This window comes from Hesperophylax consimilis, chromosome 24 (genome assembly GCF_061612785.1).
Source record: "Hesperophylax consimilis isolate HC1 chromosome 24, BYU_Hcon_1.0, whole genome shotgun sequence".
In the NCBI taxonomy this organism is placed as follows: domain Eukaryota; kingdom Metazoa; phylum Arthropoda; class Insecta; order Trichoptera; family Limnephilidae; genus Hesperophylax; species Hesperophylax consimilis.
In genome coordinates, this window is record NC_142859.1 from 15,913,811 (window position 1) to 15,936,863 (window position 23,053).

At 33.7% G+C, this 23,053-nt stretch overlaps 1 protein-coding gene across 1 annotated transcript in view; it reads right to left on the minus strand.

Annotated features, from left to right (window-relative positions):
- The window catches only part of SP2353 (EGF like, fibronectin type III and laminin G domains protein pikachurin), a 400,085-nt gene that overhangs the window by 25,982 nt on the left and 351,050 nt on the right, over positions 1-23,053 (minus strand). Inside the window, exon 8 of the mRNA XM_089646527.1 lies at positions 16,910-17,028. Coding sequence (XP_089502653.1) covers positions 16,910-17,028 — 119 coding nt within the window. The remainder of the gene's footprint in view (positions 1-16,909; positions 17,029-23,053) is intronic.

Below are 23,053 nucleotides of genomic sequence, written 5' to 3' on the forward strand. Positions count from 1 at the left end.
TATTCATAGCGGCTCAATTTAAAATATTACACGACGTAGTGCATCGCCTTAACTGAGTTTTTGTAACTGGATAGTTCTCACGTGAGTGCATAATCGACTGCCTATACCTAGCTCAGGAAATAAGTACTATTTTGACACCATGGGTATTGAAAGTCCATCAACTAAGATTTTTCTATACCATGTACATAAGTTCTGGTAACATACTTTCGTCTCCTGCCCACGCTACATCGGAAAATGGGAAATAGTAATTGCAAAAGAGCTTTTCGCCGTTGCGATTGTTTGCAAATTAAATTTATATCGAATGAAGCGAAATGAAATCAATTTGCGGCAATCTGAAATGAAACCAACTATGTAGATCTAGGGCGAACTTAATTCTCTCAACTTTTTTGCTTGCGTCTTTTATTTTATGGCGGATGTTTTATCTTTTTTCTGGAATAACAAAAATTTCACGAATTAAGAACTTAGTACGGATACATCACGATGAACATAGGTATAAAATAAACATTTAAAATACTTCATTTCTTTCAAATAAGCCTGCTTGTTTGTTAAACTATAAGTTATTTTAAGTGAGAAACTTGTGACATAATTCAATAATAAAATAAAATTTACTTGCGCATTTGAATCTGTGTCCTCCGGCTTGCTAGTCGAGTTTATTACGGAGGAAGGCTATGTTTAATATGCACTTTAATTTTGCAATTATTTTAGTATGTTTTTATGAAACCTTAAGGAAGGTTCAGGCGAAACTGAAACCGGTTGGTTTATTCGTTGATTTATTTTTTGCATCTCACTATACATAAATCATATTTTTTCTCTTAAAAATCAACCTCACTAGGAGAAAACCTGTATCGAGGTCAACAATTTACATTTGAGTGAAGCAAACACACAGAAATCACAAACATAAAGTAATACTACATACAAACAGAAAATATTTAAAAAAAAATAATATATATGTATTATATGAGTTACCAGATGGGTAATTTGACAGTATATTGTAACAATATTTGAAAATTGACTAATTATTAATCATTGTTACCAAGGAGAAACAAAGTTAATAAAGACAGCTAGGGTGACATTCAGTTTTTAGCAAATGGGACTTATATGGAAACTTATTATTTAAGAAAGGACAAAAATGAAATAAGACAAACATCTCTCAATTTAAACATCTTTAAAACTAACTTTTTTAATTTAACTAAGGAATTGGTAGACTTGTATGATTTTGAAGAATATTAAACATAAGTGGTGGTTGATATAAATAGTTTCTTTGACCAAAAGAAGTTTTAGTACGTACCGCCACAAAGTTCAATGTAGAGCCAATTCTAGTTGCACGCGTTTCTTGTGTTATTTCTGCAAATTTAATATTGTAAAAAAAAGAATTTGAGTGATATAGCTGTCTTGAAATTCATCAAAGTGATTATATTTTCAATATAGAACTTCGACATTAGAAAATTTTTGATCACTTTCTTTGTATTCGCGAACACGACCACAAAATATTTCATTTCAATCAGTCTAAATCATCAATGCATGAGACCAATAAATTTGTTTTTCACGAAAGTGGTAATTTAAATACATCGAATATAGAAACTATTTTTAAAATATATGACATTTTTAACACTTGATTACGATAACCGGAAAACACAACATTTTGAAAAGTTATATAAATTAATGAAAATTTTTATGTTAATTAGATTAGATTTATATATTATCAAAGTTGTGTTAAATTGTCACTGTGTTGAGTTGTCATGGACGTGTATGAAGTTTTTTAAATAAAAAGTTTTCCCTTTTGTATTTCTTAACTCGAAAAGATTTCTGTGATTTCTAGATATTAGTTTAAGAAGTTATCCAGAGATGGCGCATAGCTGTCGATAATGCAGAGATAGAGAATTAAATCCAAGCGAGGTCCAGAACCATTCCTACCGCCTGCTAACAATAATCGGAGATAAATGTTATCTATCACAAAAAATCCAAAGTTACCGAAAGTTGACCTGGAGTTTCATATTTGAAAACTTTTTCATTCAGAATTTGTCGTTCTTAAATAAAAAAATCTAATCGTGAATTTGAATATAATATTACAAACGTAATGAATACTTATCGACACGTTTTTAACCTTCACGTGTCTCTTGTGTTCTATTTTATCATGCTTTACCAATAATCTTAGATATTAGAATAGAGAGTAGAAGGCAGAATTAGACATGGCAGTAGAACACGTCTGATCAAAGGTACAGATTAACGAGATGGATCAGAAGATGAAAGAAGCTGCTGATACGAACCCAATCACGGGAGTGTTATTAGATATTTCCTCCAACAAGATTGGATTAAGATGATTAAAATTATTTTCATCACAAGTACAAGACTCGATCGTATTCGTGGAATGAATTAAATTAATTGAATTGGCAATATAAATGCTATTTCGTTTATATTTTCTCATATGCTCACAATGTACCTACAGGTACATCAAATCTACAAAATTTATATTCCCCATAAACATAAAAAGTGACATAAGATCGTAATATAAGAAAGTCCAAATATTCTTGAAAAATAATATGAATACTTAGTCCGTCGATGAAGTATTATCTGGAAAGTGCGTGTGAACCTCTTCTTCGTCAATAGACCCATTGTTATCTGGACAACGCGTGTGAACCTTAATTAACATAGGCTAAAAGTATATGACTAATTTGAAAATACTGTTTTAAGAAAAGATTTATCTAAAAAGCATTTCTTCTTACCGGGTGATTGATCCCACGTTGTGAAGATCAATTATTAAACTCGAATTTGGGGAAGTTACCAATATATAAGGTAGAAGATTTTTGGGACTTTATCATTAATAATGTAATCAGCTATATGAATATTTAATAATATATATACCTCATGGATAGCTTCAAGGCGGCAATCCGATTAAAGTAACAATTGATAAAAAAACATCTTAGATTTAGTCCTAACAAAACAACTATGTCAAGCAAAAAATTACGACAAAATTTTTGCCACAAAATGAACGATCTTTGCTGATTTTGCGTACGTTTTTAGAGGCTTATACAACAAGCTTACATAAAGTTGGGTTTGCTTTCAGGCATGCTGTTGACAGGTAAAAATAACAACATCGGTTTTTTTTATTTTATATTGCGGAGAACTTTCATTTATTTATTTTTATCAAGATTAATTTGTAGCACTCCATCTTGTTTTTCTTTTATGTATTCCGTAATATATATTTTTGCATAGCTTCGTACGAACAAATAATATTATTCAATTTACAAGAAAAACAGTTTATTTATAAACTGTTTGTTTTCCATTCCTAGATATATTAAAGCAGAGTTCAATTATTATGGAACACAAAAATACAAGTTAGTAAAATAATAATGCAGGAAAGAGAAACCCTTTTTAAACCATTTGGAAATACCCTACTGCGACCACTCAAATTTATACTATACAATAATTGAGTGAAACTCTAAAGGATAATCATAAATAACCATTAATACTCGGAAATCAATAATGGCGTAGGTAATAAAAATAAAATCAATTTGTTTTCATCATAAGTACCTATATGAAAATGGTATAATAAATCGTCTGTAAGTGTCCTCATCACAGTTTGATAATGCAGTCGAAAGGCGAAACCGATGTCACGGGTTTTAATAATTACATAGCAGAATTTGCTTATGAATAAACTGTTTTTTTTTTGTAAATTGAATGATAATATTATTGAATGCATAAGAAAAATTTGGCGTTTATGCCCGTATCGAGGCTTTCAAAGCGAGGCATCGGAATTTGATGTGGATTTGTATCGTGATATTTTTTGTAGTGTGATTTTTAAATACGAATTAGGTACGAGAGGGTAACAACTAAGCTTTTGTTATTATATATCGATGACTTAGTCCAAAAATACTATTTTTACTCCCTCATACACTGAGACAGCTATAAAGCTAGCTTTGAACACCGTAACAGCTGTCACAAAAAAACTAAATCCTTAAAGAATTTAATTCAATTTAATTTTTTAAATTATCAAAAAAATAATTAAGTCGTACGAATTAAAAATATTTACAATAAATTCTTGATATTAGTTTCCTTAACTTTTGATTACTTCCTCTCCCTCATCTCCTTTCCCATCTCACTCCCCTATCTTAACAACATACGCAAATATTGGAGATATCATTGTCTCACCAGCTCAGAGCACTTGTGCGATATTTAAGCATAAAAAATATTGTTTCTAAAAAACGCTTTTGATCTTTAAAAATACCACAAAAAATTTATTGGTTTTAGCATGTTTCAATAGTTTTTACTGTTTAGAGACAATTTCTGTAATGGTCGTCCCCATTTTAGTGTAAAGTTTCACAGTTGATTGTTATTTTCACCCCTATTTTCAATTACTCCCTATTACTGTCTGGGTGCCACGCCCACCCACTTTAACTGTTTACTATGTGACTGTTAATGTTTACTGCTAATCCCTCAGCGTCAACGACTAACGACACCCAATACTCTTGGAAGTTAATTCTTCCAGTTGCATGCGCTACCATTATTTGCAATCGTATACCATGTGGGGATACTTAGAAGGCTTCGATCACAGAGTAAAGAATGATTTATATTTACTCAGAGAAGCAAATAAGTGGGAACAACAAGCAACAAGACGAATTGATTAGTTTCTATATTTGTTTTGTTTGTACATGATGTAACTAAAATGGGTTCTTCTTTAATGTATCAGCCGTTGAATACCAGAACATCCTTAGGACAAAGGAGTTTTTCTTATAAAGCTCCGTTGCTTTATAATATGCACGGTGAAAATATAAAAAAAAACTTTTGGTTCGTTGAATCCATTCAAGAACATGGTTAAAAATTCTTAATCTAGCTATAATACTGTATCTATAAAAAATCTTAGCTATAATACTGTATTTTAAAAAAGTTGTTTCCTTTACGCGTTCATACATTTCTATTGAAAAATTTTTTTTTAAGTAGTTTGAATTTATATTTTTTATGAGTCATTTTTTATTTATTTGTATTCTACTCAAACGAAGCGATAGGAAAACTTTCGATTTATCTAAAGCATATTTTTTGGTATTCATAATGTACCCCAATACGTTATAAAGATTAATCAAAATAGTGATTTGGCATTAAGCTTCGCCTTAAGTTGAAAATGAAAAATACCTCTGGAGAACAAAATGTAATTAACATTTTTTATTACAAATAATGTCAGAAATCACTGATTAAAGTAAGTCAAGTACGTCCCTTAACATCCTGTGTACACTGAGAAAACTTACTGATGTAGAATATTGCTAATTTGTTAATAATCTTTTCATATTATTCGAATTCCTATTTAAAACGAGACTGCAGACCCTTACCGAATGAATTGATAGGTTTCATATTGATTTGTTTTTGGGGTATTTTGCCGTGTCGCGCTACCTCCTTACAGTGTCCATCATAAGGGCAGATGTCATTGATGTCCGAAACATTGGCTAAAGAAGGAAGGAGTGCGGAACGGCATAATAACCCAAAAATAAATCACTATAGTACATTTGGCCTTGAAAATCTCAAAACACATCGGATAGGTTTCAAGTTAAACATTTATTATAAAAAGAATATGTTAACGTAACGTCGGAACACGTGTTCATAAAAATCATTATATTTTCTTATCTCATCACTATATATTAACAGGACAATCGCAAGTGATTGAACACGTGTTACAACGTATTATGAAAGTACTAACATTTTAATAGGAAGAGGCCTGTTATCCCGTTTTCAACAGGATTTTAATAAATCAGCAATAATCATTTTTTTCATTCGTAGCATGAAATTTAATATTTCTCTGTCCAAAAGGTGAATTCAAACTGGGAATAGCCAGCAAAGTTGGGCCTATTGCCGTGGTTGAGTGTTTATGTTGAGCAGTGAAGTATTCAGACTCAAGACACGGTTTGTAAGGTAAAAGAATTTAAATAAAATGACAATTAAAATATGAAAATCACCCACCATTAATAAGAAAATTATCCTATCGCATGTAAAATTCGTGATACTTAATACTGTTGACTGATTCAAAATGCATTATCACACCTGTACATGGAGAAAAAACAACTATAGCTAATTTATTAAGAATTTTGTCAAATTATTGGAAATTCCAGTTAAAAACGTGATTGCAGGCCTTACGAATTTATTTTATCATGATGTCGGAACATGTGTTCATGAAAATCGGAATATTTTTGCAATACAATGGAAATTCTTTGAATCGACAATATATAATGTTTTAATAATAAGGCCTGTTAATTTATTGTGAGGGTGAAAATAGTTTTCTGTCCATGTACGTTCAAATTGATTTTATTTAACATATTCTCCTCCGTTTCATTAAACTTTTTTTATTTTTATCGGTTAAATTTTCTTTCCAACAATAAATTCTTTCTCTAAGATCGCAACCAACCATTTTCCTTTATTGAAAGGGATTGATATACGTTAAACGACCTGCTAAATCTTTCACTACCATTTCCTCTCTCTTATTTTTGTGCCCTATTTTCTTAGTTCTTCCACCATGTTCTATCTTCTCTCCCAAGACCTTTATTTTCTCTTAAAGTGCATTAGATCCTAGTTTAAGGGATTACAGACAGGTGGCAGATAAGTGCAGCAGTGGAGTTAATGTTCAGAGTATTTTAAAGATTAGTTGGAAATCTTCTTAGTTGAAATGCTTTGCGATAATTCTCCTTCCTTTCGCAGACTTGTAGTGAGTGCAAAACTTAATTCATTACTCCTTCTCCTAAGCACTGACTTGTTATATACGTATACTTAAGGAATATTATACATTTTTTACTGGTAGTTTGGGTACGAGATAGATTTCAACACCTATTTTTACCCAAAAAGTTGTAGTTACTCTGTATTTTATGTGGATATTGTGGATGCTTTAAAATACCAACAACTTTTGACGTTCGACGCCGGGTGTGTGGGGGGGGGGGCAACCAGTAAGGGTAGTAGTGACAAGTCCAGACATCCTGTACCATTAATTTTTTTGGCATATCTTCTCCTGCAATCCTTTCTTTTCCTCCATTTATCCGCCCAAAGGCCCATACCATCTTACCATCCTTTTCTTTATCTCATTCGCTACATTTTTGCATTCTTTCAGGATATGACATTCTTTCAGATGACATCAAACTATACAAGAAAATAACTGATATAAATCATTGCAATATACTACAATCAAATATTTGTAAGTTTAGAAATTGGTGCGTTCAAAATAATTTATTTTTAAATGTAGTAAAGTGCAAAACCTTGACTTTCTTCTGAAACTAAAATCCTGTTTTATTCGAATATTCCATCAATAACATAGCTTTAGAAAGAGTCACGGAAATGAGAGATCTTGGAATTATTTTGGACGAAAAACTAAGTTTCACCAATCATATCCATCAAATCGTAAACAAAGGTATGAAAACACTAGGCTTCGTATTAAGAACAACTAAAAACTTTAATTCTTTACAAGCCATTAAACTATTATACGTATCTCTAGTAAGAAGTCTAATTGAATATAACTCAGTAGTTTGGTCTCCATCTTACAAAATTCACATTAACAACATTGAGAGAATACAAAAAAATTTCTACGTTTTATAAATTTTAAATTAAATATCCCTGTCGAAGACTTAAAATACAATTTCTTATTAAATACTCTAAAAATACATACATTAGAAGATAGACGTAAAATAAACGATTTAACGTTCTTATTCAAAACACTTAACTCTAAATTCGACTGTTGTGAACTCCTGCAACTTATAAACATACATTCACCCACAGTAACAACACGACAAAATACAATATTCTACAGCAGCACACATAAGCGTAACTACATTGCCCACTCTCCGATACAACGACTTCACACCATGGGAAATCATTACTTGGGTGATGTTGACATATTCAATACCAACTTGGCAAGTTTTGTGGATCATTTAAAACATTTATTTCAACAATACTCCTAAACACATCATGTAAACTTACAAATAGCTGTAGTTTTCTGTTTTTGTTTCTTGTGTTTGTATGACTTGTTGCATAGCTTTTATCAAATGTAATTTTATTCTTATTTTTTATGTTTCAAAGTATTTGTCAAATTAAAATTATACGACCAACCATGTAAAAGCCCTCTGGGCGTTAAAAAATAAATAAATATTCACATTTGAAACATGATCAAACATGCTTTCATTACACACACTCCTCACTCAGGGTTCAGATCTACAGCTTTCAATCTACTTTCATATTTCCTCTGCCCTTTCCCCGTGACGCTGCCGTACATCAGTGTGGACATCAGCACTCCATTGTGAACTGCTAGCCTCGCTTAGTTAATCATTTTTCATTGTTTCATTCATTCACAATTAGCTATATTCTTGTGTATTTGTGCGCAAAGGTAAAAGTATGTCAACATATATTTGAATGGCAATTATTGTTGAGTGTCAAAAGTCAACCGTATTTAATTTTGACATCGGACAGCGTGTGATAGGTCCGTAGGCCAGTTATTTATTTCAGACTAAGGTAAAAGCGATTATTCGACGAATTAGAAAAATCGTTCTGGTGTCGCGAAGCTGCGACTCCACTATATATTTTAGAGGTGGTGTGATATGCCACACGCCCAAAGGACCAGTCCCAAACTACTCCGAATGATAGGTATGGGACGATATATGCATCCGACAAACCCGATGGACAGTGCAATAATCAAAGGTATAAATCTGGGCTTCTGGAGCACAAGATAAGCCCAGATTGGAATGCAGGAAAGATGGACTCACCCGTTGATGACTATCACACGTCTCCAGGAGTATTGGTTGATTTCACTTCACAAAATGTATGTATTATCGCCCTGTCTGATATTAATTATCACTCCGAACTCTGATAAGCAACTGACACCACTTGTCAGATTTTACATGTGTCGCAACAATATTTTTAATATGGTGACATTTTGGGATGGGTAAAAGGGTAGGTAGGACATTTGCAGGATTTGGTATTGACATTACACTTGTCCATTAAGCCTGTGGATGCATACCTAACAATCCCATATATATTGCGCGAACATTCTCCCGGCGTTGAAAGTACCTTCCGAAATTTTAAGTACTTTCAAATAAAGTAAAGAATTAAATGTAAAACGAAGTAAGATGAAATATAAATATTCTTATCAATACGCTATTAATATTACAAAGTTAAAACGAAAATTTATAAAATAATGAAATAAAGAAATAATAATTATTGTGTAGGCAAAGGACACAATTTTACGACTGGTCGTTTAAAGTTCCCGGAAGGGGTCCTTACGCGTGCGACACGAACCACTCCGTCTTTACCAGGGAACACCTCCTCAACAACGCCCACCGGCCAATAAAGTGGAGGCGCATCCTCTTGATGCACCAATACTATGGTACCTACTAGAATGTTATTCGCGGGACTATTCCATTTTTTTCTCATCTGCAGAGAGTGAAGATACTCTATATGCCACTTCTTCCAATAAGATTGAACGAGGTGGTCCAAAAGCTCTTTCCTTTTCAGTAGACTAATGCGTTCATTATTCAAATCATAAGCAGGTAGATGCTGAATCGGGGTAGACATCAGAAAATGAGCCGGAGTAAGAGCTTCTGGATAATGAGAACTGCTTAATAAACATAATGGCCGTGAATTAAGTACAGCCTCTATTTGTGTCAGAACTGTGAGAAGCTCTTCATAACATAAAAGTTGAGTACCCACAACCCTATACAGATGCGATTTAATGCATTTAATATTTGACTCCCATAATCCTCCAAAGTGAGGAGCGCGGGGTGGAATCGTCTTCCATTCAATTCTCCGATTGTTAAATTCATTGCGAAGAACTTCTTTAGTTGAATTTGCCTCTAAAAAATTATATAAGTCATCCAGACAATTCTTTGCGCCTATGAAATTTGTCGCATTGTCACTGTACATACACGAAACCGGTCCGCGTCTGGATAGAAAACTCTTAAATGCGTTTAAAAAATTGTCCGTGCTTAGATCTGATACCACTTCCATATGTATAGCCTTCGTTGTTAAACAAATAAATAGACATATATATGCCTTTTGACTTTTTACCCCACGACGCCTAGAAAGGGTTATATTTATTGGTCCGGCAAAATCTACACCCGTATGTGTAAATGCCTTTGCTTCCTGAACTCTAGTTGTAGGTAAATCTGCCATTAGCGGTATAATATTAGAAGGTGCAGTTTTAAAACAGAAATTACAAGCATGTACTCTTTTGCGTATTAGATTTCTCCCCGATAAGATCCAATAACGCTGTCTAATTATTGACATAAGGAGATGTGCACCAGTATGACAATTCACACGATGGTGAAAGTCTATAATTATATCGACAATATGATCCTGTCTTGGCAGAAGTACTGGATGTTTGTTTTCAAAAGGTATATTCGCGTTTGTTAATCTACCACCTATACGTAACAAGCCATTATTATCTAAGAACGGGTTTAGTTTTCGGATTGAAGGTGAGCATAATTTATCCCTCTGTATTAATTGTATATCGGCACTAAAATACCTATTCTGTAAAGCTTTTAATACATTCATTTCAGCAATGTTTAATTCCGTGGAACTTATAACTGTTGAGCGTGATAACTTTCGCATAAATCGTAAAATATATACCACAATTCTCAGCAGTTTTGGCCATGAGGAAATTTTTAAAGCGAGATTATATATCGGAGAATTTTCCTCTATTGACGTTATCGTAAATGTATGCGATTTTTTCAATTCCAAAGTATTCTCCTCCTCTCGTGAGGGGGAAAATTTTTCGACAGGCCACTCGGATACTGGGTTCACAGCCCAGGGCGGACCGTGCCACCAAAGAGAATGATCGACCAGCTGAGCAGGCAGTAGTCCTCGTGATAAACAATCACTAGGATTGGTAACGCCATCTATGTGATAAAAATGTTTTGCGGGTAAATTTTCCTGAATTTCACTAACTCGATTAGCTACAAAAGTTTGCCACCGGTGAGGGGACGAGTGAATCCAAGAAAGTGCTATTTTTGAATCTGAAAAAGCAAATATATCGTTTATCGAAACGCGATTTCTATAAGTATCTATAATAGATCTAACGAGTCTAGATAAAATAAGCACAGCGCATAATTCCAATCGAGCGAGCGACACTGTTTTCAGAGGGGCCACCTTGGATTTAGAACATATCAAATTCATTGTAGTGTTGCCACCCTTATCCGTGACATGAAGATATATTACACAACCGTATGCTTTCATACTCGCATCTGCGAAGGCGATAATATTTATCGTGCAGTCCTCCTTTACTCCCAAATATCGAGGTAAATTTAAATTAGAAAGCATCGGTAATTCTTCCTTGAATTTGACATATCTATTAACAATACTTTGGGGTAGTTCCTCGTCCCATCCTACTTTCTCTAACCACAGCTCTTGTAAAAGTAATTTGGCATATAAAATTACCGGAGCAACCAAACCTAATACATCGAATAAACGAGCTATTGTGGAAAGAATTGATCTTTTACATATAGTTTTTTCCTCCGTCGGACATATCATAAATCGAAAACAATCAGATATCGGATCCCATTTTAATCCTAAAATGCTACATTTATCCGAAAAATCCATTGTCGCGCGGTGCGACTCTGGTAATTGGGCCAGTAAATGAGGAGAATTACTCGACCATTTGACTAATTCAAATCCTCCACACTTGAACATCGCCATTAAATCTGTAGCCAAAGTGATGCCTTCACTTATAGTATTTACAGAATATACAAAATCGTCCATATATAAATCATTAATTGCAACTTCCGCCGCTTTCGGATAACAATTTCTTTCATCGCTCGCTAGCTGCCGTATAGTTCGCATTGCTAGAAATGGTGAACAGTTCAAACCAATCGCGAGTGAATTAAATTGATAAACTCCAATTTGTTCATCTTTGTGAAATCTATAAAGAATTTTTTGATATTTTCGATGGCTTTCCGTTACCATTATACGTAGATACATTTGCTTAACATCTGCGGTTAATGCTACAGCGAATAAGCGAAATTTAATTAAAAGTGTAAATAAATTAGATTGCAAATTTGGACCTGTATACAAAATATCATTAAGTGACAACCCTGAACTGGTCTTTGTACTTGCATCTAATACAACACGAGTTTTAGTTGTTGATTTATCTTTACGAATTACTGCGTGATGAGGAATGAAATATCCCTCATCAATATTAGATGAAGACGGAACTTCAACCCTCATATATCCCTTTTCCAGATATTCAGAAACTACTTCATTATAACTGCAATGCAATTCTGGGGAAGTATTAAATTTCCGTTCTAAATATTCATATCGACGCTGCGCGACACGGCGCGAATCACCTAAATTATTAGGATCTATCTTAAACGGTAAAGATACAATATACCTTCCCGATTCATCCCGTTGGACTGACTCGAGGTACATTTTCTCACATTCTGCATCTTCAGCACTCATCAACGACTTAATAGGCATGTCTTCCATCGTCCAAAACTTGGATAACGCATTATATAAATCTACATTGGTTATGGGGCCGAACGTCCACGAAACCTCCGGCGTACACGTAGGTATTTCACCCATTACAATATACCCGAATACTGTCTGTATAGCCGGTGGTGCATTCGTATTATGTTTAGATAAAACCTTATTCCCCAGCAGAATATATGGACATAACTGTGCACCTAATAAGATATCAACATCGGATGGAACGTTCCAGGATTCATCCGCTAAGTTTAAACCCACTAAATGCTCACATGACTTTGTGTCAACATGTTGTGTAGGAAGCTTATCAGTTATTTTATCGACAACTAATAGACTAATTTTATAAGTATCTTCTGAAACGCGGGATTTAATTTTTAACGCAACGTGTCCCAATATTGGTGTCTCTACTGAACCAACACTTTTAACTACTGAATTATTTTAAGATTTAATCCATTACAAGTGTTTAAACTGATTAAATTTTGTTGCGAGGCGCAATCAATTAAACACCTTACGGTTACTTGATTATTTTTATTGTCATAAGCAAATAACTGCGCGGTTGACAGTAGTACATTTGTAGCTATATTACCCGCAGAAAAATTATTATAATGTTTATTATTACGCGCTATTAATGTAATGGCTTCGTTTTTCGATTGACTTTCAGTATTCACCGTGCTCTCAAAATGCAGAGCGGTGTGATGTCGTTTTTTACAAATTCTACAATCCGATTTAGATGGACATTTCACAGTTTTATGTTTATCGCTTAAGCAGTTTACACATAAATTATTTAATTTCACAAACTGAAAGCGAGCATTTGGTCTTAATTCGTTAAATTGTTCACATTTAAACAATTCAACATGATCAGAATGATTACATTTCCGGCACCTATTACGATTATTATTACTTGACTTCTGTTCGACCACAGCGAATGAATGCGTAACTTTGTTTTTATTATTAACAACTTTATTATCATTTTGCCCAGTTCGTTCTAGGATTTTGACATGCGACCGAATGTATTCTATTAAATCGGTATATGTAGGTATAGCTTTCTCCCGTATAGACATTTCGAAATTTTGCACCAACTGTATATCTAATTTTTTCAGTGCAACATGTAATATTATAAAATCGGTTAGGTCATCAATACCTAATTCCTTGAGTGCAGCTATGGAAGACGCAAACCTTTCGATAAAATTATTTAACTCATTTGGGTTACTAGGTGCCAATAATTTTAAATTCAAAATATTGTTCAGATAAAAGGTACCTAGCACGCGTTTGTCCTGATATTTCTTTTCGAGAGCTTCCCAAATTAAAAAATAATTTTGTTCGTTCGGAAGTATTCCCGCAAAAACTAATAACGCCTTTCCTTGGAGTTTCCCTATCAGATATTGCATCTTTTGCGACGTATTCAAATTTTGATTTGAGTGAATGTTTAATTTAAAAGCTTCATAAAATATCGACCAATTCTCTTGATTACCATCGAACGATGGCATCTCGATCGGTGGGAGTTTAATTAATGGTGAATTATTTAACTTCTGTCGATCACGTGATGAATCTTGCTTTGCTATAATGCTTTCGCGTATAGAAACTACAAAACAGTACTTATTTTCGAATTTACTCCATAAATCGAAATTCATATTGTAATTTGAATCCTTTTTCAACTGAAGTGTATGAAATTCATCACAAAATGTGTTAAATTGTGCATAATATGTAGCTATATTAACCGTTTGTTTAAGAAAATCCTCCGAACTTCTCGTCTCCCTGTCCGCAATACTTTTCGCTTTCTCGTATAATTCTTTAACACGATTATGCATCAAATTAATCTTCGATTCTACTAACTTGATTTTAATATCCTGAGTACTATCGCTAGTCGCCATGATTAATTGTATGTAGGAATTTAAACACAACAATAATTACAAATGCAACCTAGTACATACAAATTAACAAAGTATAAAGAGGAAATAATATTTATTTATAACTTTAAATATGTTAATTTTAAATACCCCGTTGGTAATCCGGCTCGAAAGAACCAAAAATGGTGTCGCGAAGCTGCGACTCCACTATATATTTTAGAGGTGGTGTGATATGCCACACGCCCAAAGGACCAGTCCCAAACTACTCCGAATGATAGGTATGGGACGATATATGCATCCGACAAACCCGATGGACAGTGCAATAATCAAAGGTATAAATCTGGGCTTCTGGAGCACAAGATAAGCCCAGATTGGAATGCAGGAAAGATGGACTCACCCGTTGATGACTATCACACGTCTCCAGGAGTATTGGTTGATTTCACTTCACAAAATATATGTATTATCGCCCTGTCTGATATTAATTATCACTCCGAACTCTGATAAGCAACTGACACCACTTGTCAGATTTTACATGTGTCGCAACAATATTTTTAATATGGTGACATTTTGGGATGGGTAAAAGGGTAGGTAGGACATTTGCAGGATTTGGTATTGACATTACACTTGTCCATTAAGCCTGTGGATGCATACCTAACAATCCCATATATATTGCGCGAACACGTTCCATTGGGACAACGAGGTTTTATCTTACTTTTTGTTCAAAATACATTTCTGTCTTCTCAGTCGCTGTAAAGGAATTTTACTTCTAAGTAGGTAAGTTTGCAGATAATAAATTATGAAACAAAGATCTAATTAAAATATTTTGTGTTTATTTTCAGAACAACAATGGTTTATTTTCAATTTATAAAGCAAGTTAGATCTATTTGAATAACTTTACTTTTGTTAATTTTTAGAACAACGAGGTTCAATTTTCAATTTATAAACAAATTGATTCTATTTTAGTAACTTTACTTTTGTTAATTTTTAGAATAAAAATGTAATAATTACAAATTTTACTAGGAACTTTCATTCATCAACAACATTCTTTGAATAATCATTTTTTAAATAAAATAAATTAAATAACTTAACTTGGATACGGCTTTTTGAGTGTCAACTGATACAATTACAAACCGGTTTCGTTTCGCCTGAACCTTCCTTATGGTTTCATAAAACATACTAAAATAATTATGCGTATGAAACATAGACTGCCCGCACGATCGAAGGGTGACTAGATATAAATACCTCCACCCCTCCTCTCCATCCCTTCTGCAATCCTAACAGCCTTACAACACACCTCAAATGGGGTTGTCTCACTGACTCCTGATGGCAAGGACGAGTTGGAAATCAAGACTTACGTTGAAATAGAGGAAGACGCAACACTGTATGTCTTTCCAAACCTGCGTGTCTGGTACGATTGCAGTTTTGCAATTTTAAAAATATTTTTTTATTTATATTTGTATTTTAAATGCATATTTAGAGAATAAAAAAATCCAATAACAAAGAAAAAATGTTACCTTCAGCATCACAACATACCCCAATTGGGGATTCCATAGTCTCACTGGCTTCATACGATTGGGAGCAGTTGGGACTCCTATGCGGTTTCACTTTTTTTTTTTAAATAGAAGCAGGAGAAAGAAAATCTCCTTTTGCGAGGGTAAGGGAGCGGAAGGTTGGTAGGACAGAGGGGGTAAGAGTGGGTGTATGGAAGGGAAACTTGTTTAAAATTGGGGTGTTCGATAAATCTAATTGAACGATCTACTAATACTTGTAAGTTACTTTATAATAATAAACCCAATATCAGAGTTAATCAAAACCATGGTTGGCATAATTTTTTATTTATTTTAGTACGTTTTCATGAAACCCTGTGGAAGGTTCAGGCGGAACCTAAACTGGTTGGTTTAGGTATTAAGTTACGTACTAAATAAAGTGTTATTCAAACTAAATTGTTCTATTAAAATTACAATTTTCTAATCCCAAAAAGTGTAAAAGTTTAAAATGCGAACTCTTGAGCTTTATGAAAAGTGTTAATATTTTAAACATACCTGAAATTTAAGGCGATGCCATACGTAGTAATGCAAAATCATGTGTTTTTAGAAATGTTTCAGATGCTTTGATTAAATACTACAAGTAGAATACATCTTGGCCTTTGAAATAATCGAGATAAGTCTTTTTATAAGCCCTTAAAAAATAATGTATAAGGCCTATGAAAATCGTTTTTAAGTTCAAATCTCCTACTTACGAACCCATTTTCAGTTATGATTTTATTGTATAATGTGGCAAATTAAGTTGTATAATGTGGCAAATTAAGTTATTTATAAAATGATCGGAAAAAAAATATTTATGCCTGAACATCCACAAAATAAAATAAAAGGCACTTTTTGGCCATGTTTTTTTCTTGCATAAATCAAAACAGACGGATGGTAAGCGGGAATTTAAACCTTATTGCCATCTAAGTAAGGGTTGTTATTGATAGCGGCTCAATTTTTAAATATTACACGACGTAGTGCATCGCCTTAAGTTGCGTCTTACAGTAGTCTCCCACATACCCCAGGGGGCCCAAGCATTGCTTCATACCCTTCCCTCCATAAATACAGTAGATGTTCTTCCAAGGACATGAACACTTAACATACCTGAAGGTCAAGTTGTGTCTCACAGTAATCCCCTGCATACCCCAGCGGACACAAGCAGTGCTTCATACACTTTCCTCCGTGAAGGCAGCTTTTGGAGCAACCAAGAGCACCACATTCACCTGTAACAAAGACAAAATCTACCATTAGAAAATATTGATGAGTAAAAAATAAACTTTTAGTTCTTTGTGCGTGAATTACATTTTCACAGTTTCATGAAAAATATTAATAATCCATTGGAAAATAAAAAAAATAATAATACATCAACCGTAAACCACCAATATCTCCTATTTTTTTAACACACCATCTGACAAACATCCATAATGTAACTTTGTTTTAACTATTAAAATATTGTTTAAAAAATATTTATGTATTCATCTATTGAACGCCCATAGAGCTTTTACAAGATCTTTTTACTTCTCAAAAATTTACAAACAGAAATAACATATCAGTTATTTTCATAAGTAATTATTTTAGTTTTTGGCGGATTCTTTCTGATGTGACATTATAATATTTGATCGATAGGACATAGAGGTTTTAAATATATTGAAAAGGTCTGTGTATGTATTGGCAGTTCGGTGAAATCGCGCTTGTAGGGAGTGATACGAATAGTTGGTGCTATGGTTGTCACAGTTGAAAAGATAGTGGAGTCAAGTAAATTTAACAGGGACACTTAACATTTTAGGGCAGTCCATAAAGTTTAAGAATATTATTAATAGTTCTCCAGGGAGAAAGTAGATGTTGTTTGAAATTAGACATTAATGTTTTGTAGCAGCTTTCAATTACAGGTTGTCTCAACTTGTATTTTATTTATTACTAAAATACCCCAAGCTAGGAAAATTTCCGTGTTATGGTGGTAACCTGATCATATTAAAGAAACTACCTTTGTACTTTCTCCAAGCGGTGTAAGTTACAAGTAAAAAGAGATACAAATTCTAGCAGCGATCTCACAAAGGATGTTACGTATTACGAAACCTAAAATGTGCATAGCCTTATTTGATGATCAAAGGTAAGTTTCCTGTCTAAAATAACTACAAGGTTTTTGATGAATTGTACTAATACAATTTGGTTATTATTAATTGAATACGATGTAGATGTTGGATTCAGTGAACGGTAAAAACAAATGCTGAAACATTTTTCCACGTTCAGGAATAATTTAATTATTTCACATCAGCAAGCAAGTCTACTTACATTTTGCAGAAGAATAAGTGCATAATTAAAACATTTTGTAATCTTGAATAGCTTTAGAACATCTGTAAATGTAATGAATATGAACGTAATTATGTAGAACCTCGGGCGCACCAGGGTAATAATCACTACTAGCAGTTAAAAACCCGCTCCACGGGTGTTTTGCTGCTAGGCCCTGCGGGCGGCACTTGGTTGGGCTTCGCCCAGTTTAATACTAACAAAAGTTACATTTAATAGGTAGATATTATTAGGTCAATGGAAAGATATTTTATATAAAACCATTCTGTAATAGTCAACGCGTGGACAATGAGAGGAACACACATCACCCCAACATAAATCTCGTCATTGAGAAAAATGTTTCCTCTCCCATACCACCAAATGATTTCATTTTTAAATCGAAATTAAATTGCAAAGTATATATGTAAATGTAGTTCGGAAATAAAAAAATATCAACAATATTACATATAAGTTTGCTGAAATAATATTATACTCTTACCAAAAGATTGTCAAAGTAATTACATTTATTTTCAAATATTTTAAGAATTATTTTGTTGGGATAAGTCGTAAAAAATCTAAATATTTGGGTGAAATAATATAACGCCAAAGAGCCAAAAGATTCTCAAAGTAAAAACATTTAAAAAAAATTGTATTTTATTGGGATAAGTCCTAAAAAATTGAAAAAAACAAATAAATTCCCAATGTCGAATGGAAATACTGACTTTAAATATACTTTGTCACTTCGTATGTACTTTTTGATACTTAACAGGAGTTGATTTGTTTATGAGGATCAATCCTATAAGCTTCAATAATTCAACTACGCTTGTTCCTCTCTCCGATAGAACACTGCAAATGTCCTATCGAACATTCCTAATGTCCGACAGGACATTTGCAGTGTCCGACCGGACATTTCCTCTGTCTGACATGGCATTTGCAGTGTCCGACCGGACATTTCCCCTGTCCGATAGGACATTTGCAGTGTCCGACCGGACATTTCCTCGGTCTGACATGACATTTGCAGTGTCCGACCGGACATTTCCCCTGTCCGACAGGACATTTGCAGTGTCCGACCGGACATTTCCTCTATCTGACATGACATTTGCAGGGTCCGACCGGACATTTCCCCTGTCCGACAGGACATTTGCAGTGTCCGACCGGGCATTTCCCCTGTCCGACAGGATATTTGCGGTGTCCGACTGGACATTTCCTCTGTCGCATCGGACATTCCCAACGTCCCGATGCCATGATGTGATAATTATAATTTTTATTGTAATGTAATTAATCCAATGGGTTACTAACTTTCTAAAACATATTTTCTTCGATATTATCCAAAAATTATATGATCAAAAACGATATTTATGAATAAATCTCGTATTACATGAAGCAATCCAAAAAATCGACGGCACGACGGGAAAAAAAACATTTTAAATATATTTTTAGCACAAAAGTTTTCCTGTCAAACTTTCCTTTTTTATTGGCGAACCTGCCGCTTGGTGGAATTTCTTCGGTTAGTTATGAGAGGTTCCAATTTTTGTCGCCGTGGGGTCGCAGATAAATTTTGTAACGGTTGGGTCCGGTCGCCTGCAAACCAAAATGAACCTTACGGTCGGTTAAAATCGAGGGGCAGAATGGTTGTTTTTTACCTGCAGACTCCTGATTTTTTTTTTTGCGCGAAGACTATGCGGAATTTACCCGAAACATACGATTTGACTTCGACCAATCAGAGGGCCGAAAACGTCCAGACGATAGAATAATAATATTAGAGAAACATGAGAGAGTTTTCTGCTTGGAATAAAGGTTGGGAAGCACTGATGTATATTGATATAATTAACATAAATTTAATTAAATTAGTTAACTTAAAATAATAGCGTTTTATAAACTGTAAACTAATTTAAAATATCTTTTGTATATTGTTGTTTGTGTTATAATGTTTCATTCCATGTTTCAACCAAAACCAATTATTATAAAAAATAAACAAGCGTAAAATATACGTGTTAATATATTTTAACAATGTTTGTAAAAGACAACAGGTTGTTAAAGTTTTTATTGAAAAATAACGGCTAGAATTTTTATTAATTAAAAAAAGGAAAAAAAAACACGGAGATTTATTTTAACTTTACAGTTCCCCGTAGTAAGCGTTCAAAGATGGTTTGAAAGGTAGATATTTTAATACGAATGTTAGAGGGAGCGCGCTAATATTAAATCCCTTAGTAATTGAGCGAAAATGGTGAAAATATTAAAGAAAGTACGACTCGTTTGATATAGAGTGTTTTTAATAATTTTCGGAGCTTACTTTTTTTCGATAGAGGAAATTTCATATAATAAACGTTTCGGCATACCAAATGTATAAATATTATCTTCAAAAATGTCATATATTTTATTTGGATTATAAAAATTTAATGAGTTAATGTGAAACTTGTTATAAATTAGTAAAAAAATAGGTATGCGGGGGTTAAATGAAAATATACTAAGAGTTTAAAGCTCGTGATATCGTTGATTTTGGGAGCAGAAAACAGTATATTGGTTATATTCCAGAAAGAAAAATATGTTAAACTTTCATAATGCCAGTGCTCATTCCCCTTTGAAATATATAGTGGGACTTAAGAGAAGAAGGCGTGGAAAAGGAAATTTAACTAGCTATTAATAACTCCTGAAACTAAACACGTCTAAAGAACAATCAATATTTGTATTCTGAATAGTGGAGCGGCGACACTGGAAGTATCTGCCCTTGTATTACATTGAGTAGCTGTGCAAATTTCATGAGGATTGAGCTAACTGTTTAGTAATTTACGCTGCTTTTGTTTTACTTATTTTTAAATGTATTATGCGCTGCTTCTATTGTCCTAATAGTTGCATATTGTATGAAAGCTTTTCATTTTTTGTACTTATTACCCTGGTAATATAAAACGTATTAAACACTTATAAATTATAATATGAACTTGATTTCAATTGTGTTTATTCTAGGAATGAAATGGAATCCTTTTAAGATTTTACTTTATCTTACTGGCTAAAATTGTACTGCTTCTACATCTAAACTGTTACACCCTCCGCATAAAGGGTGATACAGCCCCTTGTCCCTGCCTGGCACACCTTGTTTCCTGCACTGTTCACTGTACCACCCCTGACGTGGCAGTGAAATGAAAGGTTTCCTTCGACCCTGATCTCCAGTTCTCTTGTGGTCCTGTCGGATATAGTGAGCTACTTAGTACCCGAGGTTCTTTAGAAGTCTCTTCGCCACTATCCTATAGTCTTCATAGGGGTCACGTTTGGCCACTGTGCTGCCAGGCTCGGTGTGAAGGGTTTGAAGAACCACCTTCCCGTTTTACTGCCCACTGTCTTTCGTCGGGACTGCCTGTGGTGCACCAGAAGCTAAGACTGTTCTTGTTGTCCGTTGCCATGCGAACTTTAACTTTAGTCAACTTTTCCTTTATTTTTCTTTTGTTTGTTATTCTTAAGAACAATGATAAACAGTCTTAGATAAGAACACTTAAACGTTTTGGTATGTATAAATGTAATTTGCGCCGTGTAGAGAAAGTCGGGGGGCTTTTAGAATCATTCAATAGTAGCTTCGTTTAAAAAAAAAAAGTTGAGTTTTGACGTGAGAGCTGATAGAGGGACCCATTTGGTCCTTAAAACGGTTTGGAAAAGTAATGGGTTCCCTCGACTGCTTCAGAAAACGCGTTTTTCTGCTTTTAATAACACTTGTTCTAAAAATTAAATATATTCACTACTATACATAATTTAGGTAGGTTACTTACACAATTGCGTAATAATTCTGTTGAATTGATATTTAAAGCTTCATAGCTCATTATGGAAATCACGCAGCTATAAAATAGATTCATTAAGTGTTCAAATTTCACAGTAATAGATCTCATCTTTCGACAAAAAAACTTGTAGAAAAGCATGTTTATTCCAATGAGTAGAGAATTTCACAAAAAATTAACAAAGAAAAATACCGTATAAATTATATCAAGAACTCCGGCATTCGGTGATTCAATGTTCCCAATCTGCCAACACGCAAATCTCATCAACATTTGTAGCAAAAGTAACCCCATTTCACGGTTTATGAACTTGCAAAAAAAAAACAATATCCAAAAGCTTTGAGCGGCAAAAAGCATCCAATGATACCGGTTATCTAACGGTGTTATCAGCGGCACTTTGGAATTGCGTTTTTAAATTAATTTCAGCCCCCTCCTGCCTAACTTCGCCTCATTTTCTCCCAATTTGACTCCGTGTTATCCCCACTTTCCAGTGGCGGGCGTTAATGTTCGGTAACATAATAATGTAAATATGGAACATCTTTGTAGTTAGGTTGTGTGAAATATTATCATTTTCTGGGGTTTAATTTGAGATTTTTTTCAATCTTTGGTCTTCTATCTTTTTCATTTATTTTTTTTTTAATTAAAAAAAAGTAAGTATTCACAAAAGATAAAAATATATATTACATTTCATATCAGACATCACTTTTTTTTGTTTATCCAATTTGTGGAGAAATATTCTCAGGTCAAACAGGTGAGCTAGTCTATGTGCTATATACAGGGTGTATCGGCACGTACCCGACAAACTTTAACCAGCTATTCCTTAGCACATTTGGAGTAAAAAATGTTATGGGCACTTTGCTGTCCGGTAACATATTTTTTCAATAAAAAATTTATCATTCATATTTTCACCACATGTCACCACTGTTTTATCCTTTGTCACAGTTTGAAAACCCATCCGGCAATATTTTATTCGAGTTTCGTTGAATAATATACGTACGTACCTACATTGGCGCGCTTTTACAATCACAACGAAATGGCATGGCACCATTCGTCGCATTTTTAACTATTATTATTTAGTGTCTATGAAAGAACGAAGACGCTTTTTGACACACTTGCTAATAACAGCTGTTGAACACTAGAAACAATGCCAATGACAGAGACGGAGTGTGGATTTTTTTATCATTTTTTGTTTTTTCTAGAT